The sequence below is a fragment of the Ceratotherium simum genome, chromosome 22 (assembly GCF_057802395.1).
Source record: "Ceratotherium simum simum isolate JZ-2026a chromosome 22, ASM5780239v1, whole genome shotgun sequence".
Lineage (NCBI taxonomy): Eukaryota > Metazoa > Chordata > Mammalia > Perissodactyla > Rhinocerotidae > Ceratotherium > Ceratotherium simum.
This window is the reverse complement of record NC_141921.1, coordinates 46,839,802-46,861,844: the sequence shown is the minus strand read 5'-3', so window position 1 is coordinate 46,861,844 and position 22,043 is coordinate 46,839,802. Positions and strand designations below refer to the sequence as shown.

The window sequence follows — 22,043 nt, the reverse complement described above, 5'->3', positions numbered from 1 at the left end:
AAGGTGGGATGGATGAATGAATGAATGAGGGAGTGATGAATGAGCGAATGAGTGCAGTTTCTCTGGCTGATCGCATCTCTCTTGCCGAAGGCCAGGCCACTGCTTCCTCGTGTGCCCAGCCTCCCCAGGCTCCAGCGAACTTGCCGTCCACAGCCAGACCGGGCACGCCCAGGAGGGGCACCACCACCCCCACCTCTGACCAGGCAGCACCGGCTTCATTTGGCTCTGCCGTTCCCTCCTGTGCACGGTGGGGAACAGCACACCCACCCGGGAGCCGTGCAGAGACTTGTACCCAGCTGGCTGGGGACGTTGGCGTGGTACTAAAGTACGCTTCGAGGGAGCACTGTCAGGACAGCAGGACAGCTCTTTAGAGCCCCATTTCCTGGGCACCCAGCAGAAGGCCCCAAATGGCCCCCATTCCAGTCTTGCTTACAGACTAGACGAGGGGCAAGAAAGCTCCTGTGGCCCACCATTGTGCGTGGACGAGGTGGACTCCGGTGGATGTGCCTCCCTAGCAAACGCGGCAGCCCCTTTTTATTCTAGCTCTTGGGAGCAGCTAGAAGCAGGAGGCGATGAAGACGAAAGGGTCCCGTGCCTCCCCCGACGCGTGCCTTCCCTCCCCACTTGCTCCTCCTCCCACCTCCTCTCAGCCAGGACAGCAACTAGGTTCCAGAACGCCTTCCTGTAAAAGGCGCCCGAGCTGCACGAGTGACTTTGCAAAGCGCTGCCAGTCCAGGAGGATCTCTCTGTCTAGGGCTGGACCGCACCTCAGGCCTGAGAGCTCAGAGCAAGGTCTGAGGAGTGTTCTCGGCTCAGCTGGCCCCAGACTGTGAAACCAGCCCGTGCGAAGCAGGGAGGCGGGGCCACGGTCCTCCACCCGAGACCCCGGAAAGACAGACCCAAAATCCTGACCTTGTGCCGGGAGGTCACACGGGCCAGACGGTGGCTCACACGGTAAACGGCAGGAGTGAGGGGTCTCGAGGGAGGGGTAAGCTCTACCAAGAGCCCCCCAACGCGCCCACATCTTGTGGGGTGTGAAGACCCTTCAGGGGCACAACACAAAGACCATCTCCCTTCCCTCCATCTTGAGAAGGCAGCCTGCTACTGTCACCTATGGCATGGGCCATCCCCACGGAGGCCACCCTTCACCCTCACCCCACTGTGTCTGTCCTCAGACATTCTCTCCTCCCGCCCACCATATCCCCGAGTGGCCATGGGACAACTGGCTCCGAGTGGCTCTGAGGTCAGCGTGCGGTCCTGGAATCGCAGGGCTGGGGGCTCTGTCAGCACAGGCTCTGGGCCCAGGCCTCCTGCTGACCTGCAGCCTGGCAGGCCCCGGGAAAGGGACGCCCCAGACGCCGCCTGTTCCTCTCACCTGATTCTCCCGCAGCCCGAGTCCTCCCTCACTCGTCCCACACGGCCCTCGTGACTGGGCAGCCGTGGATCCCACAGCACGATGCACCTGGCCGAGGTTTTCTGCAAGAGGAGACGAAAATGGTCCCAAACACCCTCCCCAGCAAGAGGGCAGGAGAGAAACGGAACATCGCGACTTCATAATCATCTCCATAAACATTAAAGCCATCTATTAGGAGACCTGGAGCACAACTCTCATTACTGTCACGGGCAGCTGCGAGTCTCAAGGTCCTTAATTACAGCGGCGCAGCCTTGCAGAAACAGCGGAAGACTAACGAGCCCGCGCTGCCTGAGCAGGCCTTCCCTCCCCCACCGCAGCGGGGCACGGCAGGACCTGGGCGAGAGCGAGACAGGACAGGAAGGGACAGGCTGCCTAGAGGTGGCATTGTGTGGCAAGACCCTGCAAACTACAGCCACGCCTTCGTCACGCGGAGCGGGGCAGCCGACGCTGCTGACCGAGGCCTGGACGCCTCACTCCAGGATCACAGTGCTTGCCCTTGGACCGGCACGGGGTGTGGACAAGCTGCGCCTGCCGAGGCTGGGCCCCCGCCCTGCAGCAGGTGTGCAGGACTCAGAGGCCGCCCGTTAAGAAAACACAGCGTGAAGCACCCAAACGACGACAGACGACCAGGAACTCGGGTTCATCATCACACTGCAGACTCATAAATACGCCTGAAGTCATTCATTTCCCCCAGAACCCACCCTCCGCGGTGCTCTTTCGGTGCACGCCCCTGGCGCAGCCGGCAGACCCGTGACGCAGTGGAGGCCCCATCCCAAGGGCGTGGGGAGCTGACCCCACTGACGGGGCTGGGGCCTGAACAAGGTCCTAGGGGCCACCGACGTGCCGCTCCTCACCCAGTGTGTCTGACCGCTGGGCTGCCTCCACACCCGTCTCTACAAAGCCGGCCCACTGTTGTGAGCACATCCACGCTGGGGACTGCTCCCAACAGTGGGAAGCCCTCCCTGGTTCACGTGCTGGAGAGACCCACCCCCCCAAGGCTTCTTTCCACGCAAGTGTGGCATCTCGTCTGCACATTAGGCCAGCCGACTCCCACTCTGCCGCTGCCTTCTCCTCACCCCCGAATAGGGAACAGCCTGGCTCGCCGGCCGCCCAGGCTCAGGCTCCCTCTGTCTCTTTTCATCAATGTTTCCAGCAGACTGAAAGTAAAGGTTTTGGTTATAAGCCCTCAGGATGCTCTGGCCCCTCGGTTCTAATCCATCAAGGCTCCCGGTGAGCTTTCAGTTGGCCTGCTTCCCACCATCTCCACCAGCAACGTCGTGGCCAAGACTGCTGCTTGTCCCCCAAAGCCTGCTCAGCGGCACCACCCCCCAAGTCACCCGGACACACAACCGCCAAAAGAAAGGACATTTCCCAGACCCCTAGGAGCCGGGTGCAGCCACGTGACTAGGGTCTGGCCAATGGGGCTGTGGCGGGCAGAATAATGCCTCCCCAGGCGTCCCTGTCCTAATGCCTGGAACCTGTGACCTTCCGTGGGAAAGCGGACTCGGCAGACCGGGTTAAGTGAAGGATCTTGAGACGGAGCGGTTAGCCTGGATTTTCCAGGTGGACCCAGTGTCATCACGGGATCCCGGGCGGGGTGGGGGTAGAATCAGAGAAGGAGATGTGACAACAGATGCAAAGGTCAGAGTCGCCCCTCCCCCAGGTCAGGCCTCAGCAGACTCCCAGAGGCCAGAGGCCACCTGACTGTCCCTCAGCCACGTTGTCCTCAAGGGAAAATCAGGCTTATGCTACAGACAGAAAACCTCTGACAATGATGAAGATAACAAAAAACACTCAAGAAAATTGTCACAGATAAAACATGTAAAAGTTTATAGTGTTCCACACATAATTTTAAAAAGATATGAAATACCACCAGTACAAAATATAGCAAATAATATGTTTGTACAAAATCCAGTAAGAAAACATAATTTTATCATTTAAGATGATTCATAAAATACATTTTGCTAAAAGCAAATCAAAATGTCATAGACAGTGACAGTCTCCACGTGTAACACAGAGAAACGGGCTCGTGTACCCCGCGGCTCACGTTCTCGCCCGAGGACTCGCTCAGGCTCGCTACACGGTGGGTGCTGGCAACAGCCCAACTGGACTCAGGGGGCACGGCAACCCCTTCCTCCCTTGGCCAAGTTCACGGGTCACCAGGCTGGTCATCTGAGGGGAGGAGGGTCTACAGACTGCGAGCAGGTGAGTTCTGAGTTCCGAGACAGCGTGACAGCGGCCTGCCCCTGAGCAGCGGCGAGAAGGCCGCGCCGGTCCCAGGCCGCTCCTTTACTGGTAGATGACCTTCACACAGAACGTCTCTTCATTTTTGTCTTCGTGGTCGTTGATATAAATCAGAATCTCTTCCTCCCCAGCTCTCTGACTAGGCACAAACCGCAGGCCGATTGTGTAGGTCTCTCTTCCCCCAACCTGGAAACAAGCATCAAAATCCTAGCACCCCCCTAGACAGCTCATCTCTCTTCCAGAAACTTCCATGCACACAAACATGTATTTTCTCCAGCACAGCAGGTCACATGCCTCACAGAGAATTTTAAGCCTGAGGCTCTGGCCTCCAGTGCTGGGGTGACGGGAGCCCGGGCAGCCCTCCGAGGCTCGCAGACTCCAGCACACTTACGATCGGAACTCCATTTCCCATGTTACCGTGACACCCGACACCCTGCTCTCCCACGTTCTCAGGAGACGCTTCACCACTGAAGAAACGCTCCACTAACTACAGCCTGTGGTCTGCTGTACTTTCCCTAAAACTTCCACAAAAGATAAAGAGCAAACTTTCGGGACAGCTCTGGGTAAAACTATCGAGAATTCGCAAGGAAGGTCGGTCACCAGCCGCCCCCGCAACAGCACCTTTCAGAAGTGGGGGTCTCGGAGACAACGGCAGAGGAGCCCAGCAGAGGGTGTCCCCTCGCTGTGCCGAGGATCTCACCCAGAACAGAGAACGCGCTCTCCACCTCCCAGAACTTTTTGATGGCTGCCGTGATTAATCGGAATTGCTGCTAAATGCGTGCTGACCCCGCTACCTTCAGCCACACGCCTCAGGGCCCCGCCCTGGTGCCCAGGCCCCCCAGCACTGCCCCACCTGGAAGGAGTCCTCCTTGAACTGCAGCAGTTCAGGGTGGTCGCTGTACAGGTGGTAGGTCCTGGTGGAGGGGTAGGGGTTGGTGTAGGTGATCCTCTTGTTAGCACCCTTCCCTTCCCCCGCAGCCAGCGTGATCTCGAAGGCCTGTGGGGGGAGGGAGGGAGGGCAGGAGTCGGCCGTGGGCTCCTTCTCCAGGCCTTTCCTAAGCCTGCTCTGCACGTGGGGCCCCCAGATGCTGGACGTCTCCACAAAGACGACAGACGAACCCTCTGAGCTCCCAACTGAGGGGGGCTCATAGTACAGGGGCAACCCCCACCCCAACCCCGGGCCAGAAAGGACGGGAGGAGGAAATGCCTGCCTGAATCTGGGCAGGCCTGGGTCACGGGACCAGGTGACAATCAGGTGACACACCACTGGTACCACGTGGCCCACGCACATCACCCCTCCAAACCTTAGAAATGAGAGGTGGGCGGCAGGAGAGGCAGACGAGCCACGAGGCCACCAGCTGGTGGTAATCCACGTCAACCAGGTTGAGGTGGACGAACCGGCTGCCCGCTCTGCAGGGCCTCACGCTCACATGCAGGTCCTGCACCCCGTGAGGCGACAGCACGAAGACCCCTTTGGGGTCCGTCTTCAAGAACAAGAGGAAGAAGCAAGTCGGATGCGGCCTCTCACAAGGTGCACACAAGGGGTTTCCTGGGCACATGCAGCCCTGTGGACCCAGAGAATCCCAAGGGACCCCAGTTGTTCAGGGTTGACTACCTGTTCTAGGGGGGCCACATGGCCTGCAAGAGGTCAGAAGGGGCCCAAGTGAAAATGCCAGATCTGAAGCCAGACCCAACCTCAGCACCGGTGCCAGTGCCACAGCATGTTACAGTCTGCCACCATCTGTGTTGGGGAAGTCCCCCCAGGTGGTGACGATCCCCTAAGTGCCAGAGCTGCCTCAGCAGAGGGAGTAGAACAGGCTCCGGCTCTGAGCAGGGGCCCGCTGGCCGCAAGTCTGCACTGCCCTCATTATCCAGGTGTCTAATCGTAACGGCATTAATTCCAGAGTCACTACTAATATTTACCTTCCAATAATTCTGAAATTGGCCTGCAGGGTTTATATGTCACTCATCCCACGATGGCATATCTAACAATGGCAACTTGAATGAAGACTCTGCCAAAGAGTGTTTTGGTCTTGAAGTGCTGTGAGCCTGTCCTCGGGACCAACCACTGAGATGCAGCCCAATTCCCACCGTCCTACCTCGTCCCATCCAGTCCCGTCCCCAGGGTGGGTGAGGATGGAGAGAGGCCAGAGAACATCTAAGCGACCCGACAGCCCCCAGAAGGCCATACCGTCAGCTCCTGGGGGTGCGAGGTGAAAGCTCTCACATTCCTGACCGTCTGTGTCCCCCTAAGGACAAGCGACAGGCGGGTCCGCTGGCCTGTGACACAGGAGACGTCCACGCGCTGCAGGGAATGGAGGTGGACCTGCCAGATCTGGATGGGTGTCGCCAGCCAGCGATCCCTGCACAGGACGGAAGCCATTTGCGGCGTCGGTGAAGACGGCAGCACCAACTCGTGAGAGAGAAGCCAGGAAGAGGCTGAGAAGGCTGCCGGAGGGTGAGGAGCCAGGAGGACGGGGTGCCAAGGAGACGGGCCTGAGGCACAGCTGCTGTCACCCTGCAGCCACCTTCCCTCCTAAGGGGAAGGCTCTTGGGCAGGGCTGCCCCTTAGGCATAGCTGTGACTGCACTGGGAAGCTGAAACCCCGGAGGCAAAGCCCGCGGGCTGCACAAGGTGGGAGAGAAGGTGGGCTTGGAGGTGGCACAGGCGTGAGTGCAGGAGCCCGTGTGAGCCACCCGGTGCCGTCGGACACCGGCTCTGCGCCATACAACAGGCTCAGTGGTGCTTGCCCACGGGCTCGTTGTGAGGACTCCACTCTGCCACGTCCACACAGCCAGGGAAGGACGCTGAATGCAGGTGACCCCCTGCCCTGATCTCAAAGGGCTGTACGAAATGTGCCAGTTTTCAAGGGTTCAAAGGGCTGGGAGATACGATATGAGGGAAGGTCAAGGGACAAGTGTCATTTCAGCCAGGTGAGAGAAGGAAAGGGGTGGTTTAGTGAGTCTTCACCGTCAGAGGATAAGACCACCATTTCCATCCTCTCCCACCTCCCTAGACCGCGGGGGCTCATGTACTTACGTGTAAATGGTGACAAAGAAGTCTTTGCTCTCCGGGCTTGGACCGCTGGCGACCTTCAGGAACACGTCCCGAGGCTCCCCGGGGCCCTGCCAGACGGTGGGGTGCGTCACACAAATGCCCACCGTCCCCACTCGGACCCCGGCCCCCTAAGCCCACAGAAGCGAAAGTAGGTGTGAACCAGGCCCCCTTCCCCTCAACACATTTTTAATTTTCTGTACTAGTCAGCATTCACAGTTTTTTTCCCCTATAAAAGAGAAAATCATTAACTTCTTAATTTTATATTGAGTTCAATCATTATAGTCTGCAGGAGATTCTCTCCAGTTTCCTAACCAGTCATAATACAATTATGGCCGTTATTCTTTACACAATGGCAACTAATAAGTGCCTTAATTACCACTCACTTTATTCACTTTGCTTCATGCCATTTTTTTAATCTTAATTCAGATAATCAAGGAACTGATCTGCTAGCAGAAAAAATGAAAACTCATTCATAAAGCTCTCATAAGGATGTCAAAACAGCCCTTTAGCACCTTGGAAAGAATCCACTTAACCGGAAACCCACAGTGAAGAGGCTGCAGGAGACCAGCGGTTGATGGGGGGGCCTTGCTGGGAATGACGTGCCTGAGACGGGGCTAAAGAGAACCTACCACATTCTGGGTCTCACAAATGACATTCGGGTCGCTACATCGGACGTGGACCGGGCGGTCCTCGCCAGGCATTCCCACAGGTGTGCCTGAAGCATGGAAAGAGCAAAACAAACGTCTTTCCCGACAGCCCTGGGCTGTCACGGGAGCTCAACAAACACCCGCCGGGGAGGCGCAGCCGCCCTGCCGGCCCACGCCGCACGGACACCGGCGCCTCTGCTCTGAGCCGCCCCTCAGGACTCACACAGAGGGAGTGATGAGAGTGCTACGGAGCAAGGCGCTGGACGAAAAGACTGCGTTTTGTTCCAAAGGGCCCCAGACACGATATGTGAATCAGCAGGTGGAGGAAGCGAGTATCCCCGGGCCTCACCCCCAGGGCTGTGGACGTGAGGAGGGTGATGAGCCGGCCACGGGCACACCTGTCCTCCCAGAGGAGGTGAGAAGGTTGCCATTTCAAATGATAAAGGCAGGAGGGAGAATTTGCAGACGAGCCGCAGGTTGTTAGAGGAAGAGCATCACGGGACGAGGTAACGATGCCACCTGTCACCCTCAGGGAACAGCCTTTTCCCCGCTGCTGCACCCGCCAGCCTCGGGGTCAGGCGGGACCTGCCTGGAAGCGTGTGCGCAGGCGGCAGGCGGATGGCCTTCTTCAGGAAGGTGAGCTCCGGGTGGCAGAAGCGGAAGACCTGGTCCACCACGGGGGGCCGGGGCTCCACCGTCAGGCAGAGCACGGCGAGGGGCTTGCCGCCGCTGGCCTGGAACAAGACCTGCAGAGAGGGCACACGGCACCAGGTCAGCACCGGCACACGGGCTCGTGGCAGCTGCATGTGTGGCGCCTCTTTCTGCAGACAGGGACAGGGCTCTCCACGGGGTCCACTCCCGCCATGAGTGGGAAGCACAGGCATCGTCAGGAGCCGGGACAGCCTGCAGCAGCAGGTGCCCACACCGAGGAGACGACGCCCAGCACAGGGTCCGCACGCGGACGTTTCCTCTCACTCGTGTTCCCACTCGTGGCTGCTGCTGCTGCTAGTTCTTATACGTAAGGCGCGGGCTGAGAACGCCAGGGAAGAAGGTTTCCAGCCCCACAGTCAAACGCTACTTCAGCCACGGTTCCACCTTCTAACAGCCTGCCGTGTGCCTGCTGGGAAGTCACTCCAGATGGATCTGGACATTAACCTCACCAGGTCCTCCTGGGTGATAATGGAGCACATTAGCATGAGCTCTCTGATTCCCGCAGCAAAAGGAGGCTGTGCCCAAACCAAAAGGGCTAGAAATAGAAACTTCATTTTTCTAAAAAAAGTAAGTTACTAAAAAACTTATTTGTCCAAAAGAGGTCCTAGTTTGGGTAAATGATAGAATGAGGACATTTATTCCAAGAGTCAGTCTAGCCCAGTGAGCCCTCTAGGCCTAGGAATGAGGGGGGACACACAGCCTGACACACAAAACCAGGCAACCTTCCCACCTCGATGCAAAACTTCGGTCACCAGACGAACCTTCCCCTGAAAGATGAAACACCCCCATGGGATGGGCATTCTTCTACTTTAGTGAGTTTTACTGTGAAATCTTTTACATGTACATACATAAAAGAATACATATGTAAAAATATGTTTAAGTCACAAGTTAAGACAGCCACCCACGAACCCACGTCCCCATCTGGAAGGGGCACGCTGTCCATGCCGGCCAGCTCTCTGTGCCCCCAGTCCCCCCGGCCCCACCTGAGGAAGTCGCCCTCCTCAACTCCGCGGTCACCGTCCCGGGCTTCTCTTTGCCGTCTTCCCACTTTTGCATCTTTGAGCAATGCTGTGTTTGGTTTTGCCCTTCTGGAGCTTCCTCTGGAAGCTGTCACAGCGCGGGTCTGTTTCCACACCTTCTATGCGCTCACTTGACCTCGTGTTCCGGCTGGGAGGCTGCCTCAACCACAGCCCCGTTCCCACCATCTGTGCTCCGACACTTGTCAGTCAGAATTCCACCGCTCTGCCGAGACTTCAACTCTAAAATGACCATTTATTTAGCCGTTGTGCCCGTTATGAGCAGGGTCTCTCTGCCCCACGCCCACCCCGCTCTGCTCTCAGGCCGGGGCTCCTGCAGAGCATGTTACTGCTCCACTGGCCGCTCCTAGAAGCTCTGACCTCGGGGGACAGCCAGGCTCGGGGATGACGGGGGACCCTCCTGCCTGTCTGCTGCCCTCCTGTCAGCCTTACCCGGCAGCCCATCCTTGTCCCGGCAGCCGCAGTTCCTCCCGCAGCAGGACCTAGATCCAGTTTGTGCTTTTCAACACTGCAGACCCAGCCTTGGCCCCCAGGAGGACCCTGTCCTGGCAGCCGGCGCCCCCTCCTCAGAGGCCTGAGTCTCAGGCCCACGGCCTCTCCTCTGAGCTCTGAGTCATTATTTCCAGCTTCGTCCCTTTGTTCCTGGGGCTAGGAACGGCAGGTAGCTGCTTCCTGCCCTCTCTCCCTCCTTGAAACCTTAAAGTTCCGGTTTCACTCTTCCAGTGATCAGGTTAACGTCACACCTAGTTAACAATGCTTCCTGCAAGTTCTCTCTGTTAAAGAAGCTGTGTGGTTCCTGTCTCCTAGGCCCGCCTGATCAGCCGTCTTCCAGGGGCCACTCAGCGGGAGCCGGAGGAAGGACAGGCTGCATCCAGCCCACTGCAGTTACAAAACACACTTTCTTTCTCTACAGTGCACCAACTTGAAATGAGTCATCAGATTAAAGAAAAAAGAGTATCACAGACGCAACTGTCCAAACTCCTGAGGACTGCCCACCGCCCTCGCCTCCTCTGCTTTATTTTTCACCACAGCACGACCACCGCCCACGTCACGCTTCCTGTATTGGCACTATCAGTCCCCCGCCTGAAGGGAAGCCATGAGGGCGGCCATTTGGCTGCTTGTTCCCTGCAGCCAAGGGTCCAGGAAGCTGAGTGGGCCGCAGGACGTGAGGACCCAGGAAAGTCATCCGCATGTCAGACCCACAGAACCTGTGACCTGGGAAAATCCACTAGGCTGAACCTTTTTCTAAAACTCAGAGCAGCACACTAGCAACACCCACGGAGATAGCTAAGGGAGCAATCCTGCCTTTGGAGAATCTGCAAACATAATTGAAAGCCTCAGACCGAACTTTCATATTCTCTGCAGTTTTTATGACACTTAGAAGGTCTAAAAGAGTTGACAACATTTATACAAGCCAGTAAAAGCTTTAAAAATGGTCAATCGGTGCAAAATGAGCCAGCTACTTAGGAAAGGGATTTAGCAAAATTGTATGGATATAAGGCTATTCACTGCCGCACTATTTGTAACAGCACAAGGCGAGAAACAACTCCAAAGTCCGTCGGTAGGGGACTGGTCAGATAAGCGATGGACATCCACACGTGGAGGGCTCTGACCTGAGAGTGAATGAGGACGAGCACGTGGTCCCAGGACCACATTCATGCCCGGCACACACACGCACGTACACACACACACACACACGACAGAAGTGGGGGCAGCAAAGTAAGCAGGATCTTTCTGAATAGATCTAATTTTACAGTTTGATTTGGACTCATGTAAATGTTTTTAGTTAGTTAAAAAACTAAAATAAAAAAGAAAAACAAAGGGTCTCTATATATGGAAAACAAACTGAAACAAGCAAATCTAGCAGTGTATCAAGCTGGTGAGGTAACTACCCAGGGCAAAGGGATTTGACCAGTGCCATCAGTAGTTGGTTACCCACAGGGGAACTGAGCAATAGGTAAAGAGACTGAAGATAACGGGAGCCACTCTCTCACTTGAAGAAACGGCAACTACAAACGTGGCAAAGGGCAACTAGAACAAACCCTGTGAGGCCACGCTGGTACTGGAAGCACGGATGTGAATTCATGGTCTTCAACATATATGGAAAGGCACAGGAGTCTGTGCACAGATCCTGTACACAGACACACACTCTTGAGCGATCTCTGCTAAGAGGGACCAGAAGCAGTGAGCCCCCAGTGGTAATGAGCACGCCCAGTACCCAGACCTTGGTTTCTAAATACCATTCTCCACTAAAAGGAACCTGAGATATAGCTGAGTCCAGAAATGAGCAAGGAAAGCACAGGATGACTCTGGAACATCTTGTCTGCCAGGCAGTAAGGAAGTGCTCAAAGAACCACAGGGACATGTCAAAAGGACACAGGAGCCATCCTGAAGTGGCTGCCACTGGGGGGTCAGGGATAATATGAGCAGCAAGGCAAATAATGACAGTAAAAAATTAAAACCCGTTGAATAAAACGGGAATTTACAGTCCATAAGGGTACAAAAAATAAATGAAGGAGATGAAGGCAAAGCTCTACCTTACTTAGCATGCCCACTAACACATGCAGAAGGAATGATGAAATGTGAAAATCGCCAATAGGCAACCATCATGCTAATAACTCATTCCAGCAAGAACCACCAGTGGATGCTAAAACCAGAGAGCAAGAGTTTGATGGGGAACAGGATCTTGACATCATCTCAGAGTATCTCCTGACAAAATACTTATTCACTACTTTCTAACTTTCAGCTATAAAATACTTCTTAATTAATTTTATAGTGAAGAAGCCTGGCAGACACCATCTTAACTAAATAAGACAGTTAATATCACCGGTAATAGAACAAATCAACATCGTGTCCCTCCTGACAAAGGTTCTGAGAAGAACACAGCAAAACTTCTGCACTCTTCCTGCCCTGAAGGCATAACCTGAACCCAATCACAGGCAAACTCAGACAAACCCAAACTGAGGGACATTTTGCAAGATAACTGGCCTGTACACTTCAAAAGACCAAGGCCATGAAAGGCAGAGAAAGCCTGAGGGTGTCCCAGACTAAGGAGACCACAGAAACAGGCACACCAAACACACCGTGTGAACGTGGGCGGGTCAGCGATCCAATCTGGGATATCTGGTGAGGTGCAAATGGGATCTTTGATGAGACCTATCAGTGTCCATGTCCTGATTTTCGTGGTTCTACTGTGGTTACGGAAAAGAGTGTCCTGATTTTCAGGATACACAAGCTCTAAGTTTCACGGAGCAATGGGGCATTATGTCGATAACTTGTTCTCAAATTGTCAGATAAAAACATGGAGAAATAGAGACAGAGAGAGTGACGAGGCAAACGTAAGACACCAACAGTGGGGAGATCTGGGGAGATAATACACGGGAGTTCTCGCGCTATTCCTGTAACTTTTCTCTACGTTTGAGATGATTTCAAAATAAAAAGTTAAAAAAAAAAGGCACAGGAGCTAACTGGAAAGGGATGGCAGGGGCCGGAGAGAAAGGGGCAGTTATATCATCCAACACCCACCATGGAGGAGAGAGAGAACAAATACAAAACCGCAAGTTCACAATGAGACTCCACAACACCGACCATCTTTGGAGGTCGCTAGGCCATGACTCATTATTTTAAATATTGATAAAGAGAAAAAACTCCCACACTATCCTGACTTTCCGGTATAAGGTATATTTCAGGGTAACCCACTGCTGATGGGGAGAACTCTTGCTCACAGAAGAATCGCAGCTAATACGCCCAGGAAGAACGAGCAAAGCTGAACTGCACCACTCTCCTCCCTGACGGAATAAGCAGTGAGGGCAACGACCCCTTAGGTGGACACATCTTGCCACAGTGGACGACCAGTCCCCGTGGCCTCTGCGGGTGACAGCACAGCAAGCCCACGCACAGTGACTCCAGGGACAGAGGACAGCGGGCCCTGACTCCAACAAACCAACTGTGAAAAGATGAGTGAGCACGGACCGGACGTTAGGTGATGCTGGGGATTTGTTGCTTATCTGGGGGCAGTGACATTAGCACATGGCTACGTTAAAGAAAGTCCTTATCTGTTAGAGATACACACTGAAGCAATCACGGGTAAACTCATAAGATTTCTGGGATTGGCCTTAAAACTCCACAGTTGTGTAAGGAAAAATGTATTAGCCTCTCAGATTTCATCTATAGCCCTAAATAAGGAGCTGACATGTTCCTTAGACAATGGCAAAGCTGTAGCTCCATGTTTAAATAAAACAAAGCAAATTTTCACTGGTGATTGGGGCCATGGGCACAGGGCTGCCACCCCGTGAGACTTGGGAACGCAGGGCTGCAGTCAGGAGCCAGTTCCTTGTCCGGACTGCACTGAAATCTGTTCTCAGAGTAGAGGGCAGGGGGCAAAGGTCTTTCTGTTTTTGTTTTTACTTTCAACTTAACTACAAATAGCATTTGTCTACAAAAATAAAAGCTTCAGAAATTCCTATCAAACGACAGTGTCCCAAGCTCCTCCTAAGGCCAGCCTATGGCAGGCAGGCTGTTGATCAGTGCACCTCACAAACGTGCTGTCCCCTAGGCGCGTTAATGAGGATTAAGTCTTACTTCCCAGAAGTAACCCCCACACATCACACTAATTGTACACGACACAGGAATGCCATGGATCAGGGTCGGAAGAGCCAGGCTAACTCTGAGAGTGGTGGCTTCATGCTGTGACAGCTGCAGCAGGCACCAGGGCCGCTGGCTTCGCACCCAGAGCGCCCAAGGACTGCACAGTGGCAAGCTGCTGGGGAGATGTTTCCATGCCAGACACCCACCCAATGGCCATACCAGTGTCTGGCTGAAGCTGTCACTGCCCTGTTAGGACATGAAAAGTCCACCTCCATGGGCCCCGCCCCCAGTCACCCTAGACCAGCCCCAAGCCCTCCCCTCCGCAGGCCCAGGGAAGGGCAGAGGCCCAGGCCCCAGTGGCCCAGGCACAGAGGAGCTCATGAACGCTTCACTAGGTCTGCTCAGAGAACACGGCTCACACCACAAGACCTTGGGAACATCCCGGACCAGACGTCTGTCATCTTCTGACCCCTTACCTTGGCGTGTTTAGTGGGCATCATGCTGGAGTTCAAGGGCAATCCAGCGCCCGTGGCCTTCTCAGATCTCAGCTCAGCAGAGGCCTGTGAGAAACAAATCAGCACAGCGGGTCACGAGACGGAGTCCTCGGGGACAGGTACTTCTTTCTTCCTGTAGGAATAGCTGCCACCCTGGGCCTGGGCTCCTGTGTCTCAACTACTCTCACAGGAACCCTCAAGGCGGCTATGGTTATTATCCAGCCTCATCGCCATGAGCTGTGAGGGCGAACCGACATGGTAACCCAGCTCTGCCTGAAGCCAAAGGCCTGACGTCTTCACCACATCCTCACGACCTCTTGTCCCAAAAGCACATCCAAAGATAAGCGTGGAAATCTGTGAGCCTCTAGGACTTCCTCAAGCCCATGTAAGTGATGATCGTTATTGTGCAGAAGGTCAGTGGAATAAACGACACACACACCCTGCGCCCTCCCCCATCACACAGCTGCACACACACGTACGACTCACATCCCTTACACGGCATCTCAGTCTGCATTCATGCGGAGAAGCAAACGCCACAGGAAGAAGTGGGCGAGCAGCATTAACTGGAGAGTATAAAACACTACGAAGTTTCAACCCATTAGCTCTTCTGAGGTTTAATAAAGGCTCTTTTACTTTAGCAAAAGAGAGTTCAGGAGACAGTCTAGCCTTTCCCGAGGCCCCGTATGGAGGAAAAGTGGAGCATCTGGGCTGCCGCGCACAGCACAGCGCAGGTGCCAGGGCGCGTGGGAGAACAAGGGGAGCAGGTGACGGCCCACAGGCTAAGCATCTACACAGCACCGGAGGGCTTTCAATTTCCCACCCGCACTTAGCTAAATGGGATTTCCCCGTGTGCCTGACGACAAGCGCCTTTGGCATTGGAAGACGACCTTCCCCACCTGCACGGAGGCCGGCTGACCCACAGAAAAGGTCTGGTATTTGAAGGGGATGTGGGCCGTCTCCCTGGGGCGCAGGAAGAGCTGGGGGGCGAGGCCGCCCTGCAGGTGGAACATGTCCTCCTCCACTGGCGTGTGCAGGTCGGCGGCGTCTTTGAAGTATCTCCACTCCCGACTGTCCAGGATGAGGCTGGGGGGCAGGGGAGACACAGAGCTGAGGCAAAAGGTTCTTCCTGCTAAGTCCTTTATCAGGAGATGGCCCCCACCCACTCAGAGCTGGCTGTCCACACAGGACAGTGGGCGAAAGCTGGAATCAACAGGACCCACGAGGGACAAAATCAGCTTAGCTTTCAGGCAGAGCTCAGAGTCACCCCACCTGACCCAGCTGGGGGGCCGAGGAGAGGCTGCCTCGTGCTCCCACCTGAGCTCAGGGTTGTCTATCTCGATGGTCACTGTGTGCGGCGTGTTGTGGGGGTTCTTAAGAGCAAACTCGAAGAACTCGGCAGCGCCCAGCGTGGCATAGATTGTGTGCTGTGTGGTGATGGCCAGGCTCAGCGCGCTGGCGATGCTCTCAGCCTTCATGCGCTCCCGGTATGCGGCGATGACCCGCAGGTCGCGTGTGTGCTGTGCACGGACACTCTGCTGAGCCTGCGGGACACAAGGGGCTGAACCAAAGCCACAGTCCCGGGGCACCCTCTCCTTCTTGAGGGCTGTTTTCTAGCCACCTTCCCCCACCGCCCCAAATACCAAATTTCTTCTGGAATCACCACCACCCGCTTCCTCGAGTCGTGGGTTGGGTGGAACTGGACTACCTCCAGCAGACAGAGCATGGGGCATGCCTGTCCCCCACCACGGATGACTACTGAGCACTCCTGGCTTCTCTCTGCCCCACAGGTGATCTACCCCATGGAAGGCAGGGTCTGCCTTGCATGCTCCCAAGAGACTATAACCACCAACTACACCAACTCTCCCCACAACCAGAAGGCTGGTACCTGAGCACAGTGGGGAATTGACAGCAGAGGTTTCAAATACAAGAGGAAAGAATAGCCTCAAAACTAAGACAGATGACCAGCTCACCAGCCAGGTCCCCACGGTGGCAGCAGGAGTCCTGTCTGCAAGCAGAGTCCCGGGAGGGGACGGGTCGGCCCTGACTGATCTCAAGCTGGCCAGGTCCAGACAACTGGTAGGCTGCCTCGGTGGGCTCCGCCATGGGCCCTTTGTCCACCTCTTCTTCAGGTCCCTGAGATTCAATGAGTTGGACCACCTGGACATGTTCCAGAGGCTGGAGCTTGGCTTACTTTGCTTGTGTGCCTTATACTAAAAAGTGAGGCCCATTGGAGGCTGCTTTGCAAGATCTAAAACCTAGAAGGGGCCACCACCATGCAGGGGAGTCCACCAGGCCCAGCGCTGAGGACCTTCACACACTGAGGAGGCCCAGACATCAGAAAGCAGGGGCCGACCGAATGGCTTTGGACTTGAACTCAAAAGGCAAGGACCCAACATGATTTCTGACTTAAATCCCTTTGGATATTGACTTTCCAATGCCCAAAACCATGGCCTTTCCCTAGCAAGGGACTGAAGCTGAACCTGTAATTTCTCCCCGGGAATCTGAAAACGGGAGGGTGGCTGTGTTCCCATTAGAGGCCTCCCTAGGTGGGCATTTTATGATTAGAGCCTCCTGGAGTGGAACCTCTGACAGGCTGCACTGGACACGGCCAGACATAATTTAAGATGAGAAACAGATCCAAGAGTGGCTTTTCAACCTTGCATTGAGACCGTGCACGGCCCTGACCCACCCCCAAGCTGAGGGGACAGAATCTGTACTGCCCACCAGCACAGCGGCTCCAGGACGATCCACTGCGGGCTCTAGGGCAGAGGCCATGTGAAGATGGGCCCAAGACTGGCCCGTCAGACTGACTGCCATGGGCAGGGCATGGCGACAGCCACCCTGGTGGTTTACTGTAGACCAGACAGTTAAAAGCAACGAGTAGAGACGGCATAACCCTGGGGGTCATGAGAAGGACAACCCCTTGCCCTGTCTCATCTCCTTCCACACCACAGAGGAAAGTGTGAGCCTGACACCCTGGCCTCCCTCCACCCCAATCCAGCCCACCCCATAGGAGATGGGGTGACTTCTCTGATAGAAAGTTCTGGAGCATGAACCAGGTAGGCATAGCCCTGCCCTCCCTCTCCTCTTCCTTTTGGGATCCACCCGCCTGAAGACACCATCAGGTGCTCACACTGCTCTTGGCCAGGCGGTAAGGTTAGTAGGAAGCACCCCGCTGGTGGAGGCGCTTGCACTGTCTGGCATTACCCGGACTGGGTGACTGTCAGTAACTCAGGCTCAGTGTCAGGAACACCTTGCCTACAGATCCAAGCCAATTCTCCAGTGTCAGCTTTGCCGTAACTAGTCATCAGTAAAACAGAGACGATATTTTGGTGTCTCTCTGCCATTCCTGTCTTATTCCTGTCTTATTTCCTAATCAATCCAGAACCCAGGCAGACAAGGCTGATGGCACTTACTGGACCCCTCAGACCCCAACAGGCAGCCAATCCCACTGCAGGCCCCGGTACCCGGTTCAAGGATGGGCATGCTACCCATTCAGAGCAGTGAGACCCATCAGCCACTTGCTGGAATTTCTGGAAAGTAAAGCTCTTTCTTCTGTGGCACCTGGCATGGGATGACAACATGAAACAAGGGACTAGTGCCACCAATCTGCTACCGGGAGGGGTGATCCTGGAGCTGCTGGGATGTCACTGTAGGGAGTATGCAGAGGGCAGAGAGGAGGGGTGGGGGGCTGATCCCTGGTGATACTGCCTGAGCTACAGATGCAGTACCTGAGACTGTCCTGTTACTGTGGCCAGACTGAATGGTCACCCAATCAGTGCCAGGTTTGGAGCGTTGGGACATCTGCTCAAATGCAGACTGGGTGGGCCGGAATCCAGGCTGAGAGCCCTGGGAACCTGGCTGCTGCACAGACCAGCGTGTGCAGGCTTTCCGTCACTTGCAGCCCCAAACACCGCCACCCTTGCTCCTCCTCCTGCATAGGGAGATAACCTGACAGCCCTTCTTCCCAGGTCCAGGCCCACAGAGAAGGTGCTCAGACCAAGGCCTTCCTGTCGCCTGAGGCCTCACCCATGCATAGTGGCCAATGCTGACCGACAGCAGTCACTAGGACAAGCCACTGTCCTGGGCACTGGACACAGATTAAGCCAAGTGACCCTCTTGAGGAAGCCTGTGACTGTCCCAAGGCACAGGGGGGATTCGAATGCAGGCATCTGGCCCCACACTCTGTGCTCCTGGCCCCTGACCACACCACCTTCCCCAGGATGTCCAAGACGCCCAGCCTCCTCGAGTCTATCGCTGTTGGAAAAAGAAAGCTGGACACCGAGTTATTCTCTGCTTCCCAAGGCACAGCCCCAGGCCTGAGACTTCACCACGATCCACCAACTGTTCACGTGCACGAAGGACCAGGCCAGGGATCAGCCCTCAGCTCTAAGAGCTGTTCTGCTTTCAACGCTCTTCCAAAGGACTGTCTGACTTCACAGAATTCTCATCCCCTCTTCAAAAGATTGTGAAAGCTCTAGAAGGGATAGAAACTACCTCATATTTGATAAATAAGTTACTTTCACCACAAAATTCTCCAGGGCTACGAACCCAAGAAATCATTAGAATTTAGTGGAAAGTTTTTGTGTATTTAGAAATCCAATTCTTCCAAATGCACTGCTGTGTTCAAAATGAGGGTTCTGAGCTGCCGATTCCTCTATCCGAGCACATCAAATAGGAAAAAACTAGCAAACTAACCACAATAACGAGACTAACAACAACGCTGGCAGCTGTCCTTCTTGAGGACGAGCCGTGTGCCAGGCCACCACTCTGAGGCAGGGACGAGGGGTGTCCTCAGGTGCGGCTGCTTGAGCTGAGAGCGTGCAGGGGCCCCACCCTCAGAGGCTGCACACTGCTGAGAGGGAGGAGGAAGCGGCCGTGGGTGCACCAAGCCCCAGGGAGAAGGCCCATCATACCCCAGCCCCACCTGTTGGCCCCTCTTCAGTCCGTTGTCACAGCCACAGACTGCCCCACTCTGCCCAGTGTCCAGCTCGTCCTGCTGGCTCAGTCTGGGCCCTGAACCACCTCCTCGCTTGTGTCCTCTCACTGGCTCTGATCCTGGCCCCGTTGGTCTGAACAGTCTTTTGTTTGCTAACTTCTTTCTTTCTCCCTCCCTACACTCCACCCCCTGAGGGCAGGAGCCCTTCCCCACGGTGTGCCACACCGGGTGTGGAGGGTCGGGGAGCGGGGACTGCTGACTACGTTTACTTGGCCGTTAGCACAGGCTTTGCCCCTGGAGAAGGGACGTCATCTATCCAGACAGCCACCTGCCTTAACATAAGGGTAATCTCAGACGATCTTTCTCAAGGCCCCTTCCTTCTTTATTCTGTAAACTCATAAGGTACAACCATTCTCTCCTCCCATTTCTCAGTTGCAAAATATTATAGGGTCTTATTTAGATTTTTAGTCAAAATAGGAATTTTTCTGGTCAGAATGATTACTCTGACACCCCATGATGTAGAAGTCATTCACAGCTCTGCTCCTCAAACCTGGGGAGCGATCAGATCCCCTGCAGAGCTATCGTAAAAACCGAGGCTCTGGGCCGGCCCCGTGGCTTAGCGGTTAAGTGCGCGCGCTCCCCTACTGGCGGCCCGGGTTCGGATCCTGCGTGCACACCAACGCACCGCTTGTCCAACCATGCTGAGGCCGCGTCCCACACACAGCAACTAGAAGGATGTACAACTATGACGTACAACTATCCACTGGGGCTTTAGGGAAAAAAAGGAGGAGGATTGGCAATAGATGTTAGCTCAGAGCCGGTCTTCCTCAGCAAAAAGAGGAGGATTAGCATGGATGTTAGCTCAGGGCTGATCTTCCTCACCAAAAAATAAATAAATAAATAAAAGAGAACTTTAAAAAAAAAAAAAAGGGAGTGACATCAGCATCATGGCGGAGTGAGCTTTCCCGTGAACTCTTCCCCCGACAAGATACAACAAAAGGAACAGTCACAGACCAACAACGGAATCCCAGACAGTGAAAAGCTAGAGCGGAAAGATCCACACTGCCACACATCTGAGAGCGGAACGTGCTGGCCCCCCGGAGGAAGTGGGGAGAGAGGACTCAGAAGAGCCACAGGGCTACCATCAACATCTGAGCACCCCAGAGAGCGGATAAAGAGGGGCAAACGAGAAGCCTCCCCCATCAGGGACCCAGAGGGCAAAAGAGAGCTCCCCGCTCCCCGCAAACCGGACCCTGCAGCTCAACCGACCAGACCAGACCTAGCGATCCGCGGCAGACCAGACCAAGAGATCTGGGACAGACCAGACCAAGTGATCCGCGGCAGACCTGATCAAACGACCGGACCCGTGGATCGCAATGGGCAAAAAACAAAAAACAAAAAACAAAACTGCGGATCGCAGCAGAAAAACCGGGGCAGAGCGCAGGGGGCTTAGACTACACAGCCCTTTACCACCAGACAGTGGCGGCAGGTGGAAATTGCAACCAGAGATTTCCAGGATGAGGAAAAACAAAACCAACACAGGAACCACAATACAAAAATATATGAAATCACCAGAGCAGAAACAAAATGACAAGCACCGGGAAATCAACCCCGAAGACACAGAAATCCATAAACTAAATGAAAGAGATTTCAAAATAGCTATCATAAAAACACTCAACGAAATACGAGACAACACAGACAAACAATTCAATGAGATTAGGAGTTTCTTCACAAAAGAGATTGAAATCATAAAGAAAAACCAATCAGTGCTGATGGAGATGAAGAACACAATGGAGGAGATAAAGGAGAATCTAGAATCTTTAAAGAACAGAGCTGACAATATGGAGGAAAGAATTAGCACCTTAGAGGATAGGAATACAGATATACTCCAGATGGAAGAGGAGAGAGAACTAAGACTAAAACGAAATGAAGAAAGGCTCTGAGAAATATCTGACTCTATTAGAAAATGTAACATAAGAATTATAGGTATTCCTGAGGGAGAGGAGAGGGAAAGAGGAACAGAGAGCCTATTCAAGGAATAGCTGAGAATTTCCCAAATCTGGGGAAGGAGCAGGAAATACCAGTAAGCGAAGCCAACAGGACACCTATATATATTAACAGACAAAGGCCTTCACCACGACACCTAGTGGTAAGGCTAGCCAGGGTCAACGACAAAGAAACAATATTAAGGGCAGCTAGACAAAAACAAAAAATAACGTACAAAGGAACTCCCATCAGGCTCTCAGCGGATTTCTCAACAGAAACTTTACAGGCTAGAAGAGACTGGAATGATATATTCAAAATACTGAAAGACAAAAACTTTCAGCCAAGAATACTCTATCCAGCAAAAATATCCTTCAAATATGATGGAGAAATAGTAACTCTCCCAGGTAAACAAAAGCTAAGGGAGTTCATGGCCACGAGACCCCCACTACAAGAAATACTCAACAAGGCCCTCAGGCCTGAAAAAAGAAGAGAAAGGGAACACAAAGCTTGGAGCAAGGAGAAAAGTAGGTAGACAAACTCAGAAAAATAGTAGATCTTTACCAGAATAGGTTAACAACCACTTAAATACTAAATTCAAAGATCAAAGGAAGAAACTCACCAAAAATAAATTTAACCTCATCACTGTAAACACACAGCCACAACACAAGATAGAATAAGGCATAACAAGAACAACTTAGAAGGGGAAGAGGAAAGTGATTGAATTGACTTAGTATAAGGAAATAGGAGGCCATCAGATAATGGACTATCTCATACACAAGATTTTTTGCCCAAACCTCAAGGTAACCACTAAACAAATAATCAAAACAAAACCACATATGATAAACAAAGAGAAAACTAGAAGAGTCATAAGACAGAACAACCAAACTGAATTGGCAGTCCAAAACAAATGGGACAAGAAACAAAGGA

At 53.9% G+C, this 22,043-nt stretch overlaps 1 protein-coding gene across 17 annotated transcripts in view; it reads right to left on the bottom strand.

The window, feature by feature from the left end:
- Nucleotides 1-3,217: 3,217 nt before the first annotated feature.
- NPHP4 (nephrocystin 4) overlaps nucleotides 3,218-22,043 on the bottom strand; it is a 133,481-nt gene continuing 114,655 nt past the window's right edge. For 11 of the 17 annotated variants that reach the window (XM_087446931.1, XM_087446924.1, XM_087446923.1 and 8 more), the window contains 10 exons: nucleotides 15,506-15,732; nucleotides 15,088-15,274; nucleotides 14,174-14,257; nucleotides 7,952-8,108; nucleotides 7,345-7,430; nucleotides 6,698-6,783; nucleotides 5,850-6,021; nucleotides 4,963-5,142; nucleotides 4,512-4,655; nucleotides 3,218-3,844 (listed from right to left, as the gene is read on the bottom strand). In XM_087446931.1, the coding sequence (XP_087303057.1) occupies nucleotides 3,704-3,844; nucleotides 4,512-4,655; nucleotides 4,963-5,142; nucleotides 5,850-6,021; nucleotides 6,698-6,783; nucleotides 7,345-7,430; nucleotides 7,952-8,108; nucleotides 14,174-14,257; nucleotides 15,088-15,274; nucleotides 15,506-15,732 (1,464 nt within the window). In that variant the 3' untranslated portion in view covers nucleotides 3,218-3,703. The other 6 variants (XM_087446920.1, XR_015555876.1, XR_015555875.1 and 3 more) reach the window with 6 other exon arrangements.